Here is a 17,563-nt window from a genome sequence, read left to right on the forward strand (position 1 = left end):
CTGCCCCATCAGTCGGGGGCTGCTCAGCTCTTACCAATGGCTGTGCTGTGCCAGGCAAGCTCCTGGGACTGCCTTTCCCTTCGAGTGGGGCCGAACGGATTGGCCCGTCGGACGGCTGTGCAGGGAGTCTGGAATCACCTGCTCCCACTGCCCCTCTGAGGTGGAGACCCGGGCCCAGAGAGGGGATCACTGCCAGCTGACAGAAGCAGGGCGGTTACTCGGTTCCTGGGTTTCCGTGTCTTGTTGACAGACTCACACGTGCTTCCGACAGATAAGTTCCCGGAGGGTTTGGCTTGGCTTACGTGTCCGCACTTGTTCTTTGTAGAGTAATGCCAACCAAACAATGCAGAAGGAACGACAGAATCGGGAAGACACCATCTTGGAGCCCTAAGTGTAGTTACTGATCAGGGCAAAGGTCATCAGTGAGTGTAGACACCACTAGGTGAGGGGTATTCGGGGGACAGAGTCACTTACTTTACAAAGTGAGCAGGGCACCTGAGAGTGCAGAGAGCGGGCCAGCGCCACTTCAGCCAGCCGGTCACGCTCGACATCATCAGCAGTGGGGCGTGCTATCCTGTGTCCCCCGATGTGACACGGTGGCCTGTGGAGTAGGCCTGCCCCACATGCCTGGCCTGGAGCTCCTCGTGAGCACACAGCAGATCTACAGTGAGGGCCGCTTGGCAAACTGTGGCTGCCGCTGCTGAATGGAGTCAACAGCAGAGCACGTGGTCTGGAGGTGGGGAAGGGGGTCGTCACCTGGGGGAAGCCGAGGGCCTTTCTCGTGGGAGTGAGCGCACACCAGGCAGGGGAACCACGGGTGCTCACCGCACTACCATCTATCACACCGTCTGATAAGCAGATACCTTGAAGGTAGCTTGACCCAAGATCACACAGTGGAGTGAGCAGATTGCTAAGACTCGCACCCAGTGCTTCGACCCTTCTGTTCTCCACACTCCCCGGGCCATGTCTTCTTCCACTGTTATCAGCTCTGTGAGCTCAGGCCCCCATGCCGCCCACAGTGCCGGCATCCAGCCTGGCAGGGACAGGTACTGAATGATGGAATGCAGGCTTCGGAATGGCAGCGGCGGTAGGTCTCCTCTGCGGGTACCGAACGAGACCAGTCAAACTTCCATCCAAGGAAGATTCCAGGCTCAAAAATTTCAGCCTTAACATTAAGTTCTAAACCCAGGTTCTGGCTGCGTGCCCTTCCCCTCTTCCCCTCCCGTACTGATTTTTTCATTTATTTCCAAGGATTGCTGAGGCAGCAAATTACAAAAGGCACGTGCTGTCCGCGGCCAGCTACCTGATTTCTCTGGAGGTGTCCCCGCCGCCCGTGCTCTCCCAGAACCTGTCAGGATCTCCGCTTGTCACGGTGCAGCTCAGGCACAGACTGGTGAGTGAACGCGGACTCGCCCTCACTTCCGTTCTTCGCCTGGCGTCGCGGACACTGGGGAGTCTGTGGGGCTGGAGAAGGAATCTCGGGTGGACACGGTCTTCACACGGCGGTGGGACAGGGTTGGTCGCGCGGTGCTGACATTGGGGAAAAAGGCTTTCACAGATGTGTGTGCGTGGACGTTTCTGCGGAGGGGGTGCGGCGGGCCGCTCTCACTCATCCTGACTGCAGCCGTTAGCAACATGCCGCGCTCGGGTCTCCGCGGGAAACACGCTCTGGGGCTGAGGGTGGGCCATTTCTCCGCTGTTTGGAGCGGTGAGTTCTTGGTCCTGCTGGGTTGTAACTGGACCTCTGTCCACGTTCGCTTCATCGTTGTCCATGGGTAAGAATGACAAGTGTCCAGGGACATGGATATGCTCTGTCCTCTCAACAACACACAGCTTTCTTGTGCCAGGATACGTCCCCAGATATGCTGTTGATTCAGCACCTGAACGTCGTGCTTTTCAAGGCCTTTGTTTAAGAACTCACGGTGTTTTTGGTTGTTTGGAGTCATGCTGAAGACTTCGTTCCATTCCACCCCGTCCCGTCCCATTCCACCAGCCGTAATAAGACCTACTGTGTGCCGGCTGCTGTGTTCTGGGCCCCTCTCGTCCATCCACATGGAAGTGTATTTTTATTCCCTCTGTCTGCACGGGCCTTTCCCACCCACCTGCACGTACAGTCCCGGCCTCAGAATGCCCTTCCACCCGGCCTCTCCTTCTTTTAAAAAAATCACAAAACATGAAAACTGTTTTAAATTGTGGTAAAATATACGTAAGGTAAGATTTGCCATCTTAACCGTGTGTAAGTGCACAGTGCCGTGTCATGAAGCACATTCACACCGCCGTCCGACCCTGGACTCTGCCGTCTTCCCAAACGGATGCTCTGCCCACAGCCCCCGGCGCCCACCATCTGCTCTCTGTCACCTCGAGTCTGACTGCTCTGGGGACCTCGTGGAAGGGGGATCCTCCGGTGTTTGTCCTCGTGGTTCTGGCTTATTTCCCTCGGCACCGTGTCCTCAGGGTCCATCCAGGTGGTAGCAGGTGTCAGGACTTCCTCCTTGGAAGGTTGGATAACGTCCCGTTTTCATGCACATAAGATACGCCCTTTCTGTGCCCACCTGCCCATCTGTGGACATTGGGTTGCTCCCCCTACTGTCCGTAAGGCTGTGAACGTGGGTATGCGCTCTCTCTCCCAGGCCCTGCTTTCGGTCCTTCTGGGTGTGTGCCCAGCTGCCGGGTCACAGTCCTACGGCCACACTGGGGCCCCGCTCTTTTTGTACAAAAGCCACGCTTCTAGCTGCAAAAACGTTCTCAGAGTGTCCAGAGATCTCTGGCCCAGCCAGCATCCTCTGTCTTCGATGTGTAGACACATTGGGCCCCACTGACACCCATGCCCCCTCAGCCCCCACGTCCGCCTCGCTGGCTCCCAGGACACGTTCCTCTTGGGGGGCCACCCCTGTACCTGGTGGCCCGTCCCCATGACATCACCTCCTATAACTCCGAGTAGGGGTCCCTATAACATGACCGCATAAGCGTTTACTTCTCTGAATTCACGGAAATGCTGAGATGTCCGTGCCACCAAATACTGATGTCAGTGACGACCCAAACCCACAGTGGCCCCGTGGCTTTGACATGAAGCCCCTGTTCAGACAGGTTTCCCAACTCCGGGTGCCCCATGGGGCGTGTTTCCCCCAGGCCTGTCCATTCTCTGTGCTCCCGGTTTCTGCCCCGGTGCTGTCCTTCCCTCTGGGTCTGAGCCTTGGTGCCATCCTGGGTTCTTGTCTGTGGGCGCCACGCAGGACCCACTGTGACCTTATTGTCAGAGGGCCCCTCCCTGGCTCAGAGCCCTCATTCTTAGTTCTGCTGGGCCAGGAGCTTCCTGGCCACTCCCCCTGCTTCATCCCCTCCATGTGCCCAGACTGACCTTCCAGAAGCTCAGACCAGATGACCCCATTCGTCTATGTAGAATCTTCCAAGCTTCCCCGAAGAAGAATCTAAACTCTGGGCCTCAGGTGCAGATCTCTGGCCGAGCTTTCCTGTCCGAGTTTCCACGTGAACCTCTCCCTCCAGCGAAGTCAGAGCGCTGCCTCTCCATGTCAGGGCGCGCCCTCCTCCCATCCCCGACCCCTGCGAGAGCCCCTCTGCGCCCTCCCAGCGCCACGCCGGAGGCCACGCCGGAGGACTGTGCAGCCCCACCATGTAGCCGGCCCAGAGGGTTCTTGAGTAGCTGCCCTGGGCCCATTTGGAACCCCTGAGCCCTTCCTCGCGGTGCCTGGCATGGTGCAGGGCAGCGGCTAGGCACATGCTGGGCGGGTGAAAGCCACTGAAAGTCAGTGGCCCTGAGTGAGGAGCCGTGTCCTCGAGCTGTGCTGTCGTCTGCGTGAGGTCGCGTGGTTCTTTTCATGGAGAGAATGCTTGCCCCTGGGGCGGAGGGATGAGCTCAGAGGCCGTGGAGGTTTGGTCCGGTGCGAGGTAGAGACGTTTTTAGTGCTTCTGTGTTGAGGGTATTACCCTGTGGCACGGAGAGAGCTCGAGTCGGCAATCAAGTGCATATAAATGCAGAGAAGGCTTGTCTTGAAAGACTCTGGAACCTTCGTGTGTTTGAGGTTGAGGCCGGGCAGGACGGGAGGGCTTGGAGGCTCGGGTTCAGGGCCTGCCGTCCTGGTGTGCGGTGCCCGGAAGGCCCCTCCAGAGCTGGTTCGGGATAAGAGCAGGGAGTAATGTCAGTGTCCGTGAAAGGTCTAGAGCACAAAAGCACTACAGGTAAACACAAGGGTGTATTAGTCCTCTGATAAGCTCGTTCACTCACACGTCCAGTCGTTGGTTTGTTCCACAGATATCGGCTCTGTGACGTCGACCAAGCGGCCAGCCTCTCTGTGCCTCCAGTTTTTGAGGTGTGGTTACAAACACGGGGCTGATAACACGCCCCCACAGGGCCAGTGAGCTCTTCTTGTTCTGCCCCTGGACTTCCGTGCAGACACAGAAGCCAGCCTTGGCCAACGTTAGCAAAGAGAGTTTTCTGGAAGGACAGCTCGTAGCTCCCGGGGTGGGGTGTGCTCAGCCCAGAGGCCCTGCACTGGTTTTGTCACTTTGCCCCATGGGGTGAGCAGGTGTGGCCCCGTGCTCTGTGTCTGTGTTCCTAGGAGGAGGAGTGAGAGGCTGTGGCAGGAGGTGGTCGGGAAGCAGGTGTCATTCCCCCAAGGGCATGCACGTGGTGCAGTGTCAGGCCGCGGGGGCTGGGTGAGCGGGCGGGAGCACCACACACAGCGCTAACGCCTGCGCGCGCTTGACCACTGCCCCCTCCAGATGGGTAGGTGTGTCTGTGCACGCTGGGGAGCGCACAGACGGAAGCGTGACAGATTTTAGGGTCGAGTGAGCAAACCTTCCAGGGTGTCTTAAAAACAAGGACGAGCGTTGATTCGAGCCCAGGTGAGGACCGCTGCCCGGGATAGCGACCTTCACAGATGAGAGAGAGCGTGGAAGGAATGTGTAACACGGGGCCGTGTGTGCTTCCGTGGCGTCGGGAGTGACAAATCACAGTGACCGAGGACGTTCCAGAAAATGACACGCTCGACCTTGTGCTTTTAGTGCCTGCAAGTTTGCAGGCTTCGGACGGATGGGCGCTCGGGGAGGTTTTGACTCTTATCTCCAGTTTGACATGTTTCTCGCAGGCTGTTTGCTCACGACGCAGACGGACAGCGTGAGCTCGGGGCGAAATGGAGCCCTGCTCTGAAGGGTCGGGGAGCCCCTCTGACCGCAGCCGCGGCGTAGCCTCCCTGGGGGCGTGGGAAACGTGGAAGGTTTGCTTTATCAGCAGCAGCCGGACTCTCCTCTGAGTGTCAGAGACGCCCTGGGCTTGTGGACAGAGGCTGTTTCCCTGAGCGCAGGGCCTGGGTGCCTTTGGGAGCTGGGACCTCTAGGGCCCGCAGCCGTGAGCATGAGAATGTGGTCCTGGGGCCTGGGCCTCGGTCCCGTGGTTACGGTGTGGGATTCGGCTTCCTTGGGGGTATTGCTACAACCTGTGATTTTGTGAAGAAAAGCCATAAGTCTGGCTTTTAAATTATATCTCTGCATTTGCATTGTTGGCAGCTAATTCACATTCACCTTTAACCTTGTCAACTGAAATATACCTGTGGGTTCAGCCAGTGGGTTGCCACTTTATAAGGTCTATTTTTTCTTAGGTTTTTATTTGAAATGGTTTTAACTTACAGAAAAATTGCAGGACTGTAGAGTTTCTGGGTACCATTCACCCACCTTCCGCTAACACTATTGTTTTAAAGTAATTACTGAAGCCTGGAAATGGATGGTGATGTTCCCGCAATGTAGACAGGCTTCAGATGTTCTCAGTTTACCCACTTAAGGCTCTTTTCTGTTGAGGATCTGGCTCTCGAGAGCTCCTCCAGCCTGTGGTGGATCTTCAGCTTCTCTGTCTTCATGACCTGGTCACTTTGCAGAACACCCCTCAGTTTGGGACGGTCTGACATCTTCTCGGGATTAGGTTGAGGTCATGCATCTTTGACAAAGAGACCATAGAAGTGAAATCGGGCCGTTCTTACTGTGTCTCATCAGCCTGTATCAGTTTCCTGCGGTGTCCATAGAAAAGCACCACAGCTGGAGTGGCTGAGACAGTGGAGGCGTATGCTCTCCCGGTTCCGGAGGCGTGGGGTCCCGGTCCTGGTCCAGGTCCCCGGTGGCAGGCTGGCCCCGCCCCAGGCCCCCCGAGGGCTGCAGGCACCATCTTCCCGCCGCATCCTCAGGGGTCCTGCCCCGTGCGCGTCTGTGTCCCACTCTGCTCTCCGCGGGGACTCAGTCCTGTGGGACAGGCCTGCCCAGGGGGCCCCGTGTCACCTGTCACCCTCCACACGCAGTCATATCCGTGGTACGGGGGTCGGGGCTTCCCCCGCGTGGGTTTGGGGGGCAGTTCAGCCCATGACACAGGCAGTATGGGACGCCATCCGTTCTTCCTGGTGGTGGTTGCTGTCACTGCTTGGCCGAGGCGGCGGCTGCCAGGGTTGTCCCCTGTGGAGGGGAGTCTCCTGTGGAGGAGAGCACAGAACCCCACGGCTCCTTGGTCTCATCATGTTTTCCCGTGAATTTTCTCTTCCGTTGGTTACTGTCTGTGTGTTAGCATCGTACCGTTTGCCTGGAGGTGATTTTCCATTTGTTAAGTGAGTTCTGTTACAGGGACAGCCTGCTATTTCTGTGTGCAATTACTTATTTATATCGACATGACTCACGGATACTTACTTTATTCCATAGGTTTTAATCCAGTAGTACCGTTCTGTATTTTGTTGGTCAGATTATCCCAGTGTTGACCATTCGGAGCTTTTTCCAGTTGGCTCCTGGGTCCTTTGAGATGCCACCCTTGTGTTCGAGTCCTTCCTTGCTTTCTGGCGTGAGAGGTATTCTAGACTCATGTAAGCAACCGTTTCTCCAGGGAGCCCTGGGTCATTTTATCGGTGAGAGGGGCTTACAAACCAGGGTCCAGGTGCTGGGTGTGCTCAGGTCTGCTGGGGTGTCCCTGCTTCTCCATCCTCTCAGCGGCCGGGGCCGGGAAGTGCGTGAACGCACGCGTAAAGCAGACTCAACCCCTGTGCTTTCCACATCTATCCGTCTGCACGTGGGTTGAGATGTGAGTTTCTTCTGACAGCTATTTCCACCCTGAGACCCAGGGTCAACTGGAGAGTTAGAGGCCTGGCTCTCGTTATTTTCAGTGTGTTTCTGTGTTTGTGTAAATTGTTTTACAGAGGTAGCTGGGCTGGTTTTCTCCCTTCGGAGTAGCCTTATGGTTCCTTTATGATAGAGTGAGATTTGCCAGCTCCTGTTTGTGTGACGTTATGGGTGTGGCCCCATTCTGGTCCATCTCATGACTGACTTGTTTGGGGGTTTGTGGAGGTAACTAGGTACAGTCCGAAGGTGAGGTGAACACAGGCAGGAGCTCAAGGCCGTGCCCGCCCTGCTCCATCTGCACCCCCTGGGCTTTCGCCGCATCCCCACCCACACCCTGGTGGTAAGCAACCCCCTTAGCTCCTGGCTCATCCTTCTGTCTTTCTTTTGTGCCAAGTGAGTAGACCCGTATGTTATCTCCCTGTTTCCCCGGCTCCCGGGAAGGGGAGTTAGAAGTTCTTTGGCATGTCGCAATTCCCGCTTACAGGAAATCCTGAAATCAGCCAGTTCATAGACTCTTCCACTGTTTCTTACAGCTGCATAGTACTCCGCCGTGTGGCTTTATTCAGCCAGCGTGGGCTTTGCTTGGCTCTCTGCTGCATACAGTGTCTGTGCCATTTCTGGTATCTTACAGTTAGACACGCTCTGTTGATTTGTCACAGTCAGTGACCCTGTGCACCTGCCCTGTCCTTTGGGGAGCAGCACAGGCCCCTCACCAGCGGGCCCTCTCAGGCCTGCCTCTTCTTCCCTCCCTCGTGGGCCCCTGGCAGCGTTCAGGGGCCGCGGAGTGACAGACTGCCGAGAGAAGACGAAGATGCTCTGTCTCTACAAATTAGCTAACTCCGAGAACGAACGCTTCTCGCCTAATTCTGTCCCCTCCTCCTCTCCTGAGATCCGTGTGTGTGTTTAATTCACCTTTGAAGATACGACATTATGAGTTGTCAACCGTAGGTAATGAGGAATGGGTCTTACAGATTCAATATCTCACCACGGTTTGGGGAGTGGGGAAGCCAAGAATTAGCCGCCCCCGAGGGAGAGCGCATTCCTGCCCCTTGGCGGAGAAGCTGGGCAGCAGTGGGTGCAGAAGGCTCTGCTGGGCTGTGTGGGCCCGGGGCTCGGTGTCACCTGGGTCCACCAGGACGTCAGGGGGCTGTGACTTCAAGGGATGCTGAAAACCCCGGGGGCACCATTCAGGCTTCTAGATGCAAGACGCTAAGGAGAGAGTATTTGGGAGAGGCATCTCTTTGTTGTAGAAGACTCGGGGCAGGGGCCCCGTGACAGCTTTCGTTGGCCCTTGACATTTTCAAGCCACAGTAGCATTGGGACTGGCCCAGAAGACAGTGTGAGCATGGCGTGGGGGGCAGTCTCCCTCAGACACTTCCTGAGTCCCCGCAGCGTCCAGTGCCCTGGGGCTGCTGGTCTGGGTCTGGTGCCCCGGGGAGCAGCAGGGCTGGGTGTTTGGTAGGAGTCTGCGTTTTTGTCTGCTGTGAAGTTGGAAGGTGCCGGTTTCAAAACCAGAGAAAAAGGGTGGATTAAAATGCAGTCTCTGTTTTAATGGTTGGTTACTGTAGTTATTTTTAAAAGAGAAAGGTTAAAAGAGAGAAAAGAATTCTGTCTTGAGAGGCAGAGAGGAATTTTTATCATACCCAAAGAGGATGCTAATTGAGGCTTGTCCTCGCCAAGCATTCTCTAGGGTTTTGGGGCTTTTTCTTTTGAAGGTTGCCTTTGCATTTCTGAGGATGTTTTTGGAGGCAGGCTTTTTTGAATTAAAATGATTCGTCTGATGGGAAGCATTTCTCTAGGAGGCCTTCACCCGCAGGCTGTGTGGGATGAGCTCAGAAGAAGCACGGGGTGCGCACAACTGTCTCCCCAACTGTGGGAGAGGCGTGGTGTGGAGGATGCAGCATGTTTATTCCGACGTGGGGGCCAAGGCCCAGGGTTGAGGCGCAAAGTGCAGTGTGGACTGGGAGGGCTCTCCAAGGAATGGTGGTGGCAGGCCCAGCCCAGGCCTGTCTTTGGAAGTCCCTTAGAGGACACTCGTTAAACTCCCCCTCCCCCACCCACGGTGCTCAGTCCGTTCCCCAGCGCGATTCGGGGTGCTGTTGGTTACTCAGATGGTCCTGCTACAAAGGACGCCTGTGAGCCCAGGCTGTGTTCCGATCCTGGGCTCTGGAGCGTGCACAGTGAGGACACGGGTGGAGGGGGCATGCCTGGGGGGGTTGCTGTCTTATCTCAGGGCCCCGCCATGGCCTTCCAGGGCCCTCCAGGGGGCTGACTGGTTTTGTCAGGCATTCTCTTCTGAGCCTGGCAGGAATCTCTCCCCGCAGAGTGCTACTTTACTGTCTGGGGGGCACGCTGGCCACCGAGAGTCGGCACACCTGTGTCTCGTCCACCAGGGCTGATCAGGACTGGGAGTAGTGTCCACAGTGGCCCCTGAGTGACACTGAGCCCTCGGGCTCTCATGTCTCCAGAGTAGGAGGCTCAGATATGCTCAGGCGCGTGGCGGAGTCTGAGCTTCGGCCTCTGGAATTTGCTTGTCTTCGGGCACTGATCTCCCGACTCAAACAGCTCCGTCCTCTTTTGCTCCCCGTCACGTTGACGAAATCCGTCTCGCCAGGGCTCCTGCTGCAGTGCTGTGGTTCTAAGCTGTTCTGTGCGTCCCGGGTGTGCAACAGCGTCCCGCCCCTGCCGCAGCGCGCCCTTCCCAGCTGGGGCAGCGCATGTCTGCAGACGGTGCAGGAAGCGCCCGGGGCTCCTGGTGCCCGCCGCCGCAGGAGCCCGGTCCGACGCCTCCGTGCTGCGCCGCCGCCCACCATAGTCACCTAGCTCCGCGCTCTTGTCCATGGTCTGGCCCTTTCTGGGTTTGGACTGTGAAGGAGTCACTTTTCTCTGCTGCTTCAGTTGTAACATCCAAACCAGATGTAAGACAAGTGCAAGCGAGTGGGTCGATTTCCCCGTGGGGCACGGACCCTCCTGGCGGGCTGGGGCACGCAGCTGTCACTTCTCTAGGATTTGTTGTGAGCGAGAAAAATGCCTCGTCTTATATGGTCACTCTGTGGTGCATTAAGGACCTACAATAGTCCTACCCTGCAGACTGTGATGGAAACCCAGGTGCCCACATATATTTATTTGAAAAACACAGCATGCGCACACAGGTACATGCACACACGTGCACACACACGCAGGAGCAGACACACGTGTGTGTGGCCCAGCAGCCAGCGATAGCCAGCGTTAACATTTTGATTCCTTCCTTCAGCAAACACACGTGTGTGCTATACACACAATTCCTTGTCAGTGGGGTGTGCGCTCCATGCCGTGTTGTGCCTCCAGTTTTTCACTTAACATGTGTATGTTTCTGTGCCAACAACTGAACACTGTAAGTCATTTTCACGGCTGCACTACAGTCTCTTTATCGCCATTCTGTGGCTACGCCTTGTTTCATGTTTTCATTATCATAAACAACACCATAATGAGCCCTCGTGTTCCTGTCCAATTATCATTTTAGGAGAACACCCTAGAGTTGCTCCATCAAAGTCTGCACTTTGTTCTTCCACTTCGCAATCTATCATGGATAAACGTTTCAGGCAGATGTGTGTTTCCTCACTTCAGAGAGAGTGGAGTTCTGGAACTGTGTTGGAGCCGGAGGTCACACTCTCCAGACCCGGCTTCTCACTCCCCACGGTTTTGAAAGTAGATGAGTTGGGGAAGTACAGCAAGCTTACAAAAATGTGCATGCGTGAGTGTGCGGCACAGCAACGCTTCACACGGTGAACACCCCATCCGTCAGACGTGGGCGGGACAAAGCGCTCCTCCAGCACCGCGTGCCTTTTGGCAACTGTGCACACGCATTTTTGTTTGGTGCAAACCTGGGAATGGAGCTGCCAGGTCCTAGAGCACGCGTGTATTCAACCTGAGTAGGTAATGCCAAGCCGGTTCCCAGAGTGGATGCTGCTTTACCCCCCACCATCGGCAGATGAGAGTCCTGGCTGTTGGCATCTGGTGTTGTCTGTCATTCTGGCTTAGCCATTTGGTAGCTCTCAGTGTCTCACTTTGGTTTTTATTTGCTTTGCCCTGGTGACTGCTGAAGTTGGCTACCTTTTAGTATATTTTTTGAACATCCTGATGTCCTTTTTGTCTCTCCTGTTCAAGTCTTTTGCCCATTTTCCTGTTGGGTGGTCTGCTTTTTTTTCTCTTACTGATTTTTTTAGGAGTTCTTCGCAAATGTTGGGTGGCAGTCAGTTGTTGGATATGTGAGTAGCAAGTATCTTTTTCACCTGGATCTGGCCTTTTTCCTCTTGGGGCGTCTCCTGATGAGCTGCAGCTCTGACCTGCATGCAGTGTGATGCACCGAGTGTCTCTTTGTTCTCCTCATGCCCTCTCTGCGAACCTCATCCCACCCACGGTCGCAAAGGCACTCTCGCAGCTACCTAGAACTTTGTTGTTTTCTAGCCCTTCTCTGACTGTCCCTATGTGTGCTGTGAAGCAGGGTCGGGGTCTCCCTTCTGCAGGAGGGTCAGCATCCCCTCCATAACAGGGTCACCTTGCCATAAGTCAAGTGACTGTGTCTGTGTGGCTCTGTCTCTGGACTTTGTTCCTGCATCCTGTTTGTTTATTCTGCCGCCAGGACTCGCCATCTTAACTGCCACAGCTTCCACCAGGCCCTGCCACCTGCTTGGGGCCCTGGCTCTGTTCTTCCAAGACGCCTGAGCCATTTTGGGCAAGATACCCATTTTGACATTTGATGCCCATTGCAAACTGCCCTTCAGGAGGCTGTAGTGACCCATGCTGTCCCCAGAGGGGCTTGCTGGCTCCTGTCTCCCCCCATGACTGCAAACGCCGGCAGGCACAAAGTCACATAACCCTGGTGTCATTTTAATTTGCAGTTTTATTTTTTATATCATTTCCTTACTGACTTCCAAGTCCTCCCTGCCTGTGGCATCATCTACCGCCCTCGTTTCTTATTCTATTTTGGCCATGTGCAAGTCTGACTGCTTCTGTTGTTGGTGTGTCCACTGTTTCTCCACAAGAAGGGTGTGCTGGTTTCCTGTTGTTGCCACAACGAGGTGAGTGGCTTCAAACAACATGGTCTTACTGTCCTGCAGGCAGAGGGTCGGGCCTCCAAGGTCAGCCTCATGGGTCTGTGCTCCTCCCGGAGGCCCCAGAGGAAAATCTGTCTCCTTGCCTCTTGCACTGCGTTCCTTCACTTGTCCCCTTTCTGTGTCCAGAGCCGGCGGCACGGCATCTTCAAACCTCTCCTCCTGACCCCACTTCCATAGTCACGCCTGTATCTCTGAGTGATCCTCCTGCCTCCCTCTCGAAAGGACCCTGATGGATCATCCAGGATAACCTCCCCACCTCCAGCTCTTTAACTGAAGCACATCCACAAAGTCCCTTTTGCTGTGTAAAGAGCATCCTCAGGTCCTGGGTGTACTTGGGGGATGCACACTGTTTTGGATACTGCCGATCAGCAGGAAGCCCCTTGCAGATCCGTGCGTCCCAGTCCTCAGGGAAGGTGGCCAGACTTCTGGGTGTGCACAGTTGCCGCTACGGGGGAGCACCGTCCCCCCGGAGAGTTTCGGCATCCAGCCCTCTTTACTCTGATGACACGGGACGTGGGGGCAGATAAGTGCTTATAGTGTGTTACGTCCTGCCTGCTGAGGCCGGGCCCCATGCGGACACTGTCCAGCTGCACGTCATGGCTGGGGCACATGGTGTCATCCTACGTGCTGAGGAGCGAGTAGTCTGCCCACCTCTGTGGGACAGCAGAGCGCTCTCCCCGGCTTGCATGGCCGTGTGTGGCTCTTGAGCAACTCGACACGCAGCGGCTGCACCCGTGGTTTAATGCTCGTCTCCAAGCCCAGCCCTCAAGTAAGCCGGAGTTTGCTGAACACAGGGCGTCTGTTGTGTCAAGAGAAGGTAGTGATCGGGTGGTTCGGGGGCAGGCGCAGCTGCCAGGTGCCTGGCGTCCAGAGCAGCATCCTAGCTACCGCCGTCCTCCTGTGATTCTCTGGAGGTGGCACGGGGAGGAGCCAGGCGCGCTCATTACCCGAGCTGTTCTGTCCACACCCGCAGGCAGCCCTGCCTGCAGTCAGCGCCCCGCTCCTCTTGGACGTACATGTTTGCTGGTCCTGCTGCCTCGCGGCACAGCGATGTTGGGTCCGGGCCTCCGACGGCAGGGTCGGCGAGAACTCTCGACTGTCGTTCATTTCCTCCAGGGTCTGAGCCTGCGGGTCCCGGTGGGTGTTGTGTGGTCCGTGGAGACTGTGGAGCAGGGCTGCTCTGACCCATCTTCGAGATGACCCTCCGCACAACCTGACCCATAAACGGTCCCATCACACGCATGTTCTCTTCAGTTACACCCCTGCCCTAGCCGCTTCCAGGGTCCCACCGCTCAGCTTCACCCCTGCCTGCAGGCTGTGCTCTAACAGGCTGGGTCTTAGCAAACACCAGCCTTCCTGGGTCACCCGCCTGACACCCTGCCCTCCGGGCACAAGAGGCCAGTGGTGTAATGGGGCCCCATTTCCTTCCGCTGCCAATGGCCTTCACCAGCCCACCAGGCCCACCTCCACAGAGCTCCGGGATTTGGGTCTCAGGATGGAGTCTGGGCGCTGACTCCCTGTCCCCACTGAGACCTCGGCTCCTTATGCAGAGTGAGCCAGCCTCCGTACCAGACACCTGCAGCTCCCTCTATTATCTCCCACCCCCAGCCCAGTGGCTACCTGCCTTACCTGTATGAACGTAGGTGGAGCTGCTCCTCTGTGAGCTGCCGCTTGGGCAGGATGCCTTGGAAATGACCGCAGACTGGCCTCTTCCTGGTGCAGATAGGATTCCCACCCTCCGCCTCAGAGAGAGCAGGGGACATTTCCCTCCAGATGCAGCTCTTCAGGCTCTGGCCGCACGAGCCTCCCTGAGGAGCCAGGCGCCAGAAGGGACACACGGCAGCCCCAAGCCCTGCTGGCGTGACCCGGGGGGGGCCCGGCAGAACTCCGCTTTCTTCAGACAGCGTCCCACAGATGTGCCCTCAGGGCCCAGCTTGCGGCTCATCCCAGGTCCTCCCGCGGCTTCTGATGCTTACCTGCACATTCGACCTGGTGGCAGGTTCCCCACCTGCTTGGTTCCCTGCAGATGGACTTGAGGCCTCAGTGGGACCCTCCGGCCATCCTGCTGTGACCTTTGTTGGGGGGACAGTGGCCAAGGGGCTCAGTGGGCCGCAGGCACCCTGCCACAGTGGTCGCATATACAGTTTCTCTCTTTCCGTCTGCCCACCCTGGATGTATGTGTAGTCGAGAGATGCCACTTCCTGTGCGGGCAGTTGCTCTCCTGCCTGTCAGTGCAGATGCGAAATTCCGCCGTACCCGAGGTCTGTGCAGAGCAGCGCGAGGGGGTGCTGGCCTTGGGCTCTCGCTGCGCACAGAAGCCCCTCGCGTCGGGGACACGGGTGGGGCTGCGGGGAGCGGCCCCCAAGGCCACGTCCAGATGGAGCTGATCTTCGCGATTGTGAGGCAGGGGCTGGAGGGTGGGGGGTGGTCTGGGAGGCAGAGGTTTCCAGAGCCGGCCACGCCCTCGTCTGATTTCATCGTGGTTGCCGTTGTGGTGATGTGGCTGTTCGTGGCTCCCTGAGCATGTGCTGACTGAGCGCCACATCTGTGCGGTGCGTGGTGTTTCGGGCTCCAGGGACGGAGAGGGCTGGGCAGATTGTCCCCCTGTGCCTTCCCCTCCCGCGGGGACAGCAGGCGGCCACTCCTGGGTTCCTGAGCTCCTGGGAGGTCGGCCTGGACTCATGGAGTCCTTCCCTGGGCTCATGAGGGGCGTCCAGGCGGGCGGCTCCTGCCCCAGCGGATGGGGCCTGGGGCCGCATCTCGGCACAGGCTGGAGGCGTGCGGTGCGGGGAGCCTGTGGGCGGGCTGTGGTCCTGGCGTCGGTCAGGCTGCACCGGGCCCTGCGGTTGCGGCCACGGCGGGATGGCGGAGCGCGGCCTTGGCGACGTGGGCGAGGGCGGGGGGTTGTGGCGTCTCACGGCACTGAAGAAACTTCTGGGCGTGTCGAGGACCCGGACATGGGCACCCTCTGCTGGCTCTGCTGCCCGGTGTCGCTGAGCAGGGAGAAGACGCGGCGGGCTGGCCGCTGGACTCCGGCTCCCGTCCCAGATCGCTCTCGTGACCGGCCTCCCCCCGACACCGCCATCCCCCTCCCAACCACAGCAGTCTGCCGAGGGCGCGCCCTTCTCGCTTGTCTCGCTCCCTGCCCGTCACGGTCGCTCTCGTGCGCAGCCCCTCTGCTCCCTGCCCTGTGTTTCCAGCGACTTCAGTTCACACAGAACCAGCTGCCTCTGCCGGCCGTCCCCCTCCCCACAGCAGCAGAACAGCCTTCTGAAGAAGCGCATCGGGTCATCTGCCTCTGCTGGGGACCCTCCCCTGCTCCCCTCCCCATGGCCCAGCGTGCCCGTCTCAGCCACCCGTGCCCCCTCCTCGCCCACCCCTGCTGCAGCCACAGGGCCTGTTCACATGCTGTCCCCTCTGCCTGAAGCGCCCCCCCCCCCCCGCTCCGGTTCCCGGCTGTTCCTGGTGGCCCCTGTCTCACCTCTGCCGTCACCCCTGGACTGGTGGGCATCGCTGTGGAGTCCCGTTTCTGGTGGCACGTAGTGGTCGTTCTGTTAGGGTTCATGTTTTCCCCCAGCCTCCACACTGGGTGCGTTCTTGCTCATCAGGCTGCGCACACTGCGTGGTGCTCAGGAGACCCTTGAGGATGGGGACACGGAGCTGGAAAAGATGGTGACGTCCTCCAGATGACACCTCCAGGTGTGGGGGCTGCAGGACTGAAGGCGCAGGGTTGTGGCCAGGCCTGTGAGACTCCAAAGCTCCAAGTTCACGTGCCGGAAAGACGCGCCTGTATGTGGAGTAAGGTCAGGCCTCACCTGCATCTCAGACTTGCTCAGCTTTGTGCTCCCCCCCCGCCCCCCCAGGCAGACTTGGCTGTGCCAAACCTGAGCTTTCCTGTAGGGGGTTCATGAGGCCCTGCTAGCAGCTGACCCCCATCACGATGTGCCGTTGGTCATTCTGAGACTGGAAATTAGAAACTGTAACAGCCCATCGCTTCAGTAGCGTGCTGCTGCCATTACGTTTTGAAAAACCAAATTTTTTTTTAAAAGATTTATTTATTTTTTTTAGGGAGAGAGAGGGAGAGTGTGTGCAAGCAGGGGGAGGGGCAGAGGCAGAGAATCTCCAGCAGCAGACTCCCCGCTGAGCACGGAGCGTAACCTGGGGCTCAATCTCGCGACCCTGAGATCATGACCTGAGCCCAAACCAAGAGCTGGAGGCTTAACCGACTGAACCACCCAGGCGCCCCTGAAGAAGCCATATCAGAGCAACGTTGATAGAGGTCAAAGAAGAATGCACCCATTTTCCATGTACCTGTCAATCCCTCACACACACGTGTGTGCATGTTACATGTCAAGGTTATGAGGCAGGGAAAATGTTTATGCTCCCGGGTCACTGTTTTCCGTACATACATCTGCGCCAGGCAGGGTGGCCGTGGGAAGGTCTGTTCACATCAGCCAGAGCAGGGGAGAACCACGACGCTTTTAAGGAACTCACTCCTCTCCTTTTTTTTTTTTTTTTTTAATTATTTTATTTATTTATTTATTTGTCAGAGAGAGAGCAGGAGAGCACAAACAGGGGCAGCAGCAGAGGGAGAGGGAGAGGGAGAAGCAGGCTGCCCGCCGAGCAGGGAGCCCGATACGGGGCTCGATCCCAGGCCCCTGGGATCATGACCTGAGCCAAAGGCAGACGCTTCACCGACTGAGCCACCCAGGCGCCCCAACTCATTCCCCTCCTTGTTGACCGGCATACACACAGCAAAGCCTGCGTGGTCTTTACAGACGGGCCTGTGTTGGGGTGCGAGTTTGCTGCTGGCTGCACCCAGCTGGTCCGGGCCCAAGGGGCTTGTGGGGCGCCCCGACCACGTCCTCAGGGCAGCTTGTGTGTGCGGCCCCGGCTGGGCCCTGACTCCTCTGTTTCAACCTTTAAACCTCTCGGACACCTGTCCCCAAGCCCTTGCCAATGGGCTAAAGTGACCTGGCACCTTGCCTGACGCCTCCCACACAGACCAGGCTCTCAGGACGGCTGGCGGGCAGTGGGCGCTCAGACCCGAGCGGGTGGGGGTCTCTCCCCTCCTGTCCCGCTTCCTCTGACTGCTGGGCATTCGCTCTCTTATTTGGCATCTCGCAGTGGGGTAGGGGTTGATGGAGAACTCACGTGTTCTCTAAATTAGAGTTGACGAATTTTGGGTTTTTTTTTAAGAGAATCAAGACTTTTTATTAAATATGCAATTTTCAAAAAACTTTGACCATTGTTCAGGCCACGCTGAACACATGTGGGGACGGCTTGGCCGGCTGGCTGCATGATTGGGGTTCTTTCAGATTCCCCAAGACGTTTGACTGGAAGGGGTTACAAAGTCAACCAGG

At 57.3% G+C, this 17,563-nt stretch overlaps 1 protein-coding gene across 1 annotated transcript in view; it reads left to right on the plus strand.

Moving 5' to 3' along the window:
• Positions 1-17,563, plus strand: part of ADGRD1 (adhesion G protein-coupled receptor D1) — a 124,073-nt gene that overhangs the window by 46,971 nt on the left and 59,539 nt on the right. The window contains exon 14 of the mRNA XM_021698578.1: positions 1,252-1,393. Within this exon, the coding sequence (XP_021554253.1) occupies positions 1,252-1,393 (142 nt within the window). The remainder of the gene's footprint in view (positions 1-1,251; positions 1,394-17,563) is intronic.

This window comes from Neomonachus schauinslandi, chromosome 14 (genome assembly GCF_002201575.2).
Source record: "Neomonachus schauinslandi chromosome 14, ASM220157v2, whole genome shotgun sequence".
Lineage (NCBI taxonomy): Eukaryota > Metazoa > Chordata > Mammalia > Carnivora > Phocidae > Neomonachus > Neomonachus schauinslandi.